Source organism: Galleria mellonella, unplaced genomic scaffold (genome assembly GCF_026898425.1).
Source record: "Galleria mellonella isolate WM207_F2 unplaced genomic scaffold, CSIRO_AGI_GalMel_v1 utg32, whole genome shotgun sequence".
Lineage (NCBI taxonomy): Eukaryota > Metazoa > Arthropoda > Insecta > Lepidoptera > Pyralidae > Galleria > Galleria mellonella.
This window is the reverse complement of record NW_026442075.1, coordinates 3,354,072-3,362,069: the sequence shown is the minus strand read 5'-3', so window position 1 is coordinate 3,362,069 and position 7,998 is coordinate 3,354,072. Positions and strand designations below refer to the sequence as shown.

The window sequence follows — 7,998 nt, the reverse complement described above, 5'->3', positions numbered from 1 at the left end:
TATAGATAATAATAGTAATGATTTTGAGAATAAAGTGGTGACTGATAAACAAAACAGAGAAAGTTTATGGGGTAAATATTCTAAAATTAATGTTGATAATTACTGTACTAGGACACAGAGTCCAGAGAATTATCCTCGGGAACGATTGGAAAGTAGGAACGGTGAAAACAATTATGGGTTGTATACCAGATCTGGTAGGTCTATCTATAAAGAAATCAGTCTATCTTCAAGATTATGTAATAGATATTTAAATAGCTAATTTAAATTTCTTGCAGTGTGAGAAGGACGTAATAGTAATAAAAGTTACTTGAAAAATGATTGTTTAACATTATAGCGTTGTTTATAAAATTAAAACTTACTTCAAATGTTTTTTCATGCGTAGCATAGATAACGCTGTTTATGAAAATCGATTTAAACGCGTAATTTATATAATATTCATATTAATATTAATCGATGTATTAAAAATTTATTAATATTACTGTAAAAATTGATTATAAACAATCGATAATACGGAAATAAAAATCGATTAATATAAAAATTGATAATTTGTTACATCCCTAGTCATGAGTAATGAACAAAATAAAAAAATGGCTTCACAATGCTGTTGAGCTTCTAAGTGCTTTCTTGTCTTAATCAATTTTGTAATAAATAAATTAATACATATAAGTGCATTTAGTTACTTAATTTAACTATTATAGAAATACCTTTTTACATTTAAATTTTGTTAAATGTAATGTGTTGTCTTCTGTTTTAATGGTTATAATTTAATATTGATCATGGCAGTTTCAAAATCTACAAATACTTATAATCGCCAAAACTGGGAGGATTCTGTAAGTTAATAATAATCAAATTTAATAGTTCTTTAAATGACAAAACCATAATATTTATGCTTAATGTTTATTTGTTTCAGGATTTTCCAATACTGTGTCAAACATGCCTTGGTGATAACCCATACATTCGAATGGTATGTATAAATAATATAAATAACAATTATTATTAGTTATGTATATTTTATTTTACAGTTGTAAATGTTAATTTTATTAATCAACGATTTCTTTTTAGACCAAAGAAAAATACGGCAAGGAGTGTAAAATATGCGTACGTCCATTCACCGTATTCCGTTGGTGTCCTGGTGCCAGAATGCGTTTCAAAAAAACTGAAATTTGTCAAACATGCTCCAAATTGAAGAATGTTTGTCAAACATGTCTGTTAGATTTGGAATATGGGTTACCAATCCAAGTTAGAGATGCTGCCCTTAAGATTCAAGATGATCTACCTCGAAATGAAGTTAACAAGGAGTATTATATACAAAATTTAGACAATCAAATGTCCAAGTATGATGCTACACAGCCTAGCAATTCTGCTTTAAAGTCTAAAGGGGCTTCAGACCTGTTGCTGCGTTTAGCAAGAACTGCGCCTTATTATAAGAGAAACAGACCTCATGTTTGTTCATTCTGGGTAAAAGGAGAGTGTAGAAGAGGTGAAGAATGCCCATATCGTCATGAGAAACCAACTGATCCTGATGATCCACTGGCTGATCAAAATATTAAAGACAGGTAAGTTTTTACTTTTTAAATGACAAATGGCACTCATTTATGAATCAAGATGAGTATTTGATTTCTCTTCTCCACTGTTCCTTGTAACCAACTAGGCCCTTTACTCTAATTCCTTATCCTACACCGATTGAGCCAATTCGAATGAGTGTACTTTAATTTTTTCATTGTTGGCATTTGCGCTTAGTTCCTTGTCAGTTTTAAAAGATAGTGGATTTAAATAGTCAATCTGGGTCCTAAACCGACGGTTGTTCAAAAGTAAAATTTTGAGTTTTTTTTTCAGTAATATTGTTAGGTGCAGCTTGTAATCTATACCAAATGTTGGGTAAATGGACATCCCAAGGTTCTAATATTCTCTTATTTAGATTATTTTTTACTGTTTGGACTGTGCATTCAGCTTGTCCGTTTGGTGCAGGATGGTATGGAAGCACCAGGATCTGTCTAATGCCACAGCTTTTTAGGTACTTCTAGAACTCTTCTGATATGAAACTATGATCATTGTCACTTATAATAGAAACAGCCCTTGTTCTGCAAAAATATCCCTTAAAAATATTCTTATTAATATAGCACTTTTTAGATCATTCACTACTTTAACCTCTGGCCACTTAAAATATATATCTAGTATCAGAAAAGATCTATGTTGAAAAGGCCCAGCATAATAAATATGTAGTCTTCACCAGACTTTGTCTGGTTTCAACCACTGATGAATCCTGTTTTCTGAGCATATTAATAAAATTTTTTACTATTTACACCACAACTCTATTTCCTCATAGTATACAATTACTATGTACAGATAAATTATCTCTCTTTTGCCAAAACAATTTATAGTCTGTATCTACCTTAGAAGGCCATCATACATTCTTTATCCAATATAATATTTTACTTAATACCTTGTCCTTTTTAGTGAGTTTTGCTACAACTATAGCTGAAAATTCAAGCTTCATTAGAGTTTCTTCAATTAATAAATCTCCTAATTATTCTTTTTCTGTAATTGATTCTTTTGTAGCCTACCGATTTAATGCATCTGCATTTTCCAACCTCTTTCTTTTCACATATTGAATCTTAAATTCGTATAATTTAATAACATAGTCCATCTCAGAATTCTTGGCTTCCTTGGTCTAAAAATTTCCAATAAAGATTTATAGTCTGTCTTAGTTATCACTTTATGTCCACTTTTTATTAGTGAAATTTCTTTAATCCAAAAATAAATGCAGGGACTTCCTTGTCTATCTGGACATGCTTCTGTTCATGTACATTCATAGTTCTTGATGTAAACATTTTTGGTTTCATAGTTTTATCTTCCATTTAGTGTTCTAACACTACATCAAGTCTGAATTGAGTTACATCACAAGACATAATTAATTTCCTATTGCCATCATAATGAACCAGAGTATCATCACTGGATAATATAGTTTTCAAAGTTGTGAAAGCCTTTTGGTGTTATTTTTTCCATTTCCATTTAGAGTCCTCCAGTATATACAAAGGATCAACAATAATTGCTTTATGAGGTAAAATTCTGTCATAAAAATTTACAAGTCTTAAAAATGCTTGTAGCTTTTTAATATTTTTTGGTGCTGGTGTCTTTTCTGTGCACTCTTCTTCCTAGATAGGTGAGTTTCCTGACTCATCACATATCCCAAAAACTTAATCATATAAAAAAACATACATTTTTCTTTATTCACCCTTAGACCAGCATTTTGTAATCTCTGTAGGACCATCTCCAATCTTGCATTGTGTAGATTAATGTACATACATACATATCTTTATTAGGGTAGGCCAATATACCATATTTTACATTCATCAATCTTTTTATACACACTCGCCGGTTACGGGTACTTGTAAATTAATGTCTTTCCAAGAAATAACAATATCATCTAACAGAACAGCTATTCCTGACATCCCAGCAAGTAATGATGCCATCAATCTCTAGAATATACCAGGACCACGCTTTGTCACCAAATGCCAATCGGTTTACTCTGTAGAGACCTTTTGGTGTATTCACTGTAAGAAAACTAGCTGTCTTATCATCAACACCCACTTGTGTATATATGTTTGCTTCCAAAACGATTTTCGAAAATATCACTCCCCCTGCAGCTGCACAAATGATTTATTAAACGTAGGTAATGGATAAGTAAGATCAGTATTGGTAGCTGCATTCACTGTGGACAGATAATCTTCTCACAAGTATACTTGTCCATTTGGTTTTAACACGGGAACTATAGGTGTACATAGCTCACTCTGAATATGTAGTAGGTTCAAATACCTCTTCTCTAACCAATCTATCTATTTCTTTAAAAACTCTATCTCTAATTGCAAATGAAATGGGTCTGCTTTTGAGAAATTTAGGTATAGAATCCACTTTTGGTGTAATACACACCACCAGTCCAGTATATCTGCTGAAACCTGACTCAAAAACCTCATTAAATTTACATATTATTTGTTTTGTTGGAACTTTATCACAAAATAATTAACATTATTTATCCCCTGTATACTAATGCCTAGATTTGAAAACCAATTTCTACCAATTAAACCAGAACCTTTTGTTATCAATATGTTCATATTTTTAATTATTTGTTTATATTATATTTTACCTGTACTGTTGTTAGACCAAATAATACTAATTTACCTTCAGTATAATATTAGAATCCAATATATGTTATATCTATTTCGGGTAATTTATCCTTCCATATTCCTTTAGAGGTTGTCTCAATAAATATTGTATATGGACAGCCTGAATCCACCTCCATCAGTAGTTCTGTTTTCCGTTTAGAGATATCTTAATCATAAAAGGATCCACATTGTCTCGTTTAATACTATTTACTCCTATCTCATACAATCCGTTACATTTAGGGCTTTGTACTTTTTTAAATTGATTTGACTTTAGCAAGCAAGCTGCCTCTGTGTGTCTCTTTTTTCCACACCTTTTTCCACATATTTGCTTGCACTACATGGTATAATAATATTTGCATCAATATTTGCAATTTCCTGCGACAATACTGCCAAAAACCCATTCAAATGATAATTGTCTTTGTTGTAACAATTTATTTCGAATATCTTTATCTAATATACTCCACGCTAATCTGTTCCTTAAGGTACGATCTAAATCAGTAAAATTACAATCTATACTTATTTTTCGTAAATTCTTTATTCTTTCACCTTCTTCTTGATTTCTAGTGTGAAATTTATAATTTCGTTGGATTTTTGACGAAAATGATTATTCAGAATACTTACTATAAAAGAAAATGTTACATCAAATATTTGGAGATATTAAAAAAAACTATTAAATCATACAATTTAGGGTCACAAAGTGAATCTTCTCCAATTTCACTTCTTCACAGCTTCAAGACAAAAACAAAACTTTTAAATGTAATTTTGCCAACACCAATGTGCAAGGTCAAACTCATTAAATTTTATATCCATTGTTATTATTTATATATTTAATTTGGGCAATAATCAATTTATTTCACTTTTCCACTATTTTCCTCCTCGTCACTAAAATATGTATACTTGTAGAACTGAATCACTCTGGCTGGGATGATATCTATGCACTAACTTTTTTAACATCTACCCACTTTAGTATACGACAGTTTTTTATTAAATGGATGATAATGATATAATAACACAGCCTGCTCTATCGGTATACACTGGTGGAGCACCAGCGAGGGATGATTGGTGAGGATGAAAAAGCAGGTCAGTTAGCGCATCGGGATGAATTCAACGATAAACTAGTCATGATAGGTTCCAGGGGAACCGCATGGAGATTGACCTGATAGGATATATTGATAGCAATAGGGACTAACCTCCTCATTACTGACAATACCTTCCCCCCTTTGTAAATGGTTTATTTAGTTTTAAGGCTGAATGGTGTATTAATATATATTTATGTTTTAGGTACTATGGTGTGAATGATCCTGTGGCTGAGAAGCTGATGCGTCGTGCGGCTGCCATGCCAGCATTACCTCCCCCAGAGGACAGAACTGTTACTACGCTATATGTTGGGAACCTGCCAGACAATATCACTGAAGATGAACTCAGAGCACATTTCTATCAATATGGAGAGATAAGGTATATAAATGCTGACAGCATTTTCATGAACTGACATACATCTCATTACAAATTGAGGTGCTATTACGTGAATATAAATTACACAAAAAGTAATAATAAACTATTTCATTTAATTTTATAATATTTGTTTATTAATAATCCAGAACATTAAGACCATTAATAAATATATATCACAATTTTGTCATACCTTCTCTTAATAAAATAATGATTGCAGTGTTTTCTACTTAGATTGTATATAATGTACAAATTAAAATTATATATTAATTGCAGGTCCCTAACATTGGTGCCGAGGGCACAATGTGCCTTTGTACAGTACACCACAAGGAGTGCTGCTGAGCATGCAGCCGAGAAGACATTCAACCGCTTGGTGATTGGTGGCAAGAGACTAACTATCAAATGGGGAAAATCTCAAGGTATGATCAATCTCAAATGTCCATAATATTATTTACATTTTTTTTTTTTTTTTTTTTTATATTTGTAGTATTACATTACTTTGATATGTAAATAAATAAAATTAATAATACTACTAATATTATTAGATCTGTGGATAAAACATTTTCTAAGGGGTTATAAGTAAATTGGCAAATATTTAACTATCTATATTTTGTGTTACACTTGTTTTTATCAATTCCGAATGAAAGTCGGTAATTCTTTTTACAATCCATTTTACTCATTTTAATTCCATATTAAGTCTGTTACAATAATTGTATACTGTTTTTAGGACGTCAGGGAATAAATGACAAGAACGAGTCTGCACCAGTCTTGGAGCCTGTACCAGGACTGCCTGGTACTTTGCCTCCACCGCCGGCCTTCCTACATCCATTCCCACCTCAAGTAAGTACTGTTTAAGATTGTTACCTCCTCACTAATATTTATTAAAGGGTTGTAGACATTTTTTCTAACTTATCTATCCCATTTCTTATGTTACATAGAGAAATAAATTTTAAGCCCACCATTTTTTCTCACTTATTTAGCCAATTAAACCGGTAAAATGACAAGTGTCATTTGATGTTCGATTTATTTTTTACAATTGGAGATGGCAAACAAGTTGATAGACCGTTTGATGGGAAATATTAATTATAATGTATAAATATGAACAGCACAGTAGACATTACAGAATACACTTATTATACCCATTGAACAATTCCTGTAATTGTATTTGCCCGATAATGTCGCTGTCATGTAAACTATATCTATAATATATAATTAATTTCAGATGCCACCACCACCAAATCGGCCCAATGATTTCTTCAACCTGCACCACTATGGCCCTGGAGGTTGGGGCGGGTGGGGACCGGGCATGGCCCCGCCGGTACCTCCGCCACCCGCGCCCGTGGCCCCGGTTACGCCCGTGGGACTTCACTACCCGAGTCAAGACCCTAGTCGTCTAGGCGCCCACGCGCACGCTAATGCTCCACAGTCATAGTATTAATTTTAGTGTTAGTCTGTTGAATGTATTGTGTACTAGAATAAAGTTGGCTAGATATATGCATACTGCTGAATTCTATTTGATTTCAATAGTCTCTAGGTATTACATATATCTGTATAAAATTATATAATACTTATTATTTTTCAATAGACTGCGACCATTTTTAATAACAAACTTATCACCCTGGTTGTGAAATGATGCATAAGGTGTGTTAATGCGTAATCAATATTGTATTATATGTTAAGATTAAGATTGTATTGTAAAATACAGCAATTGTTTTGTAAATATCAAAAATAAAGAAATTTTCTAAAATCTTTCTTTTATTTACATTGCATTGTCGTTCAAAACAAAGTGGAAGGGACAGTTTAGGCAAAACGAAAACAGCTGAATGGTCTCTGAATCAGATGGCTGGATGGATTATTTCCTGACCAGAAATGCACCACAGCCATATAATTTAACGATTCTTGGATTTTATAGTATATTACAGTATTTTATAGTTCTGGCCACTAATAATTTTGTAAATACTGGCCGGTAACAATTTGTTCTATATTTTCTTTTAATGAATAAATTAGTGTTTCACCAACTCGCTTGCGTATCACTACAATACGTGGTGGCAGCGGTGCGTTCATTTTATAGTTTTAAAATTCATATTTTATCATAAAGATCAAATTTTTTTTATTTTTTTTAAATTGATATAATTCATTGTATTGATTCATATTCGTAAATATGGAAGACGCGTGTCCTTCAGCGGAACTGTCGCTTGATGGTGGTCCGGCTGCAAGCTCGGAAGCATGGCGAAAATGGCGGAATATGTTCGAGATTTTTCTGAAGGCATCTGGAGATAGTAAGGAACCTAAGGAAGTTCAGGCAAGTTTGTTGGTTAACCTTATGAGGGCCGGCCTGATACGAGGTCTATACAACTTTCACTTTTGACGATGGCGCGACGAATGA

The 7,998-nt window shown here is 32.5% G+C and overlaps 1 protein-coding gene across 1 annotated transcript; it reads left to right on the top strand.

The window, feature by feature from the left end:
* Positions 1–590: 590 nt before the first annotated feature.
* On the top strand, positions 591–7,359 carry LOC113510722 (pre-mRNA-splicing factor RBM22). The gene is made up of 7 exons (XM_052896338.1): positions 591–830; positions 911–964; positions 1,063–1,556; positions 5,445–5,618; positions 5,889–6,031; positions 6,340–6,452; positions 6,835–7,359. Exons 1-7 carry the CDS (start codon positions 777–779, stop codon positions 7,042–7,044), a joined length of 1,242 nt encoding a protein of 413 aa, XP_052752298.1. The 5' UTR covers positions 591–776; the 3' UTR covers positions 7,045–7,359.
* The last annotated feature ends 639 nt before the right edge of the window (positions 7,360–7,998 follow it).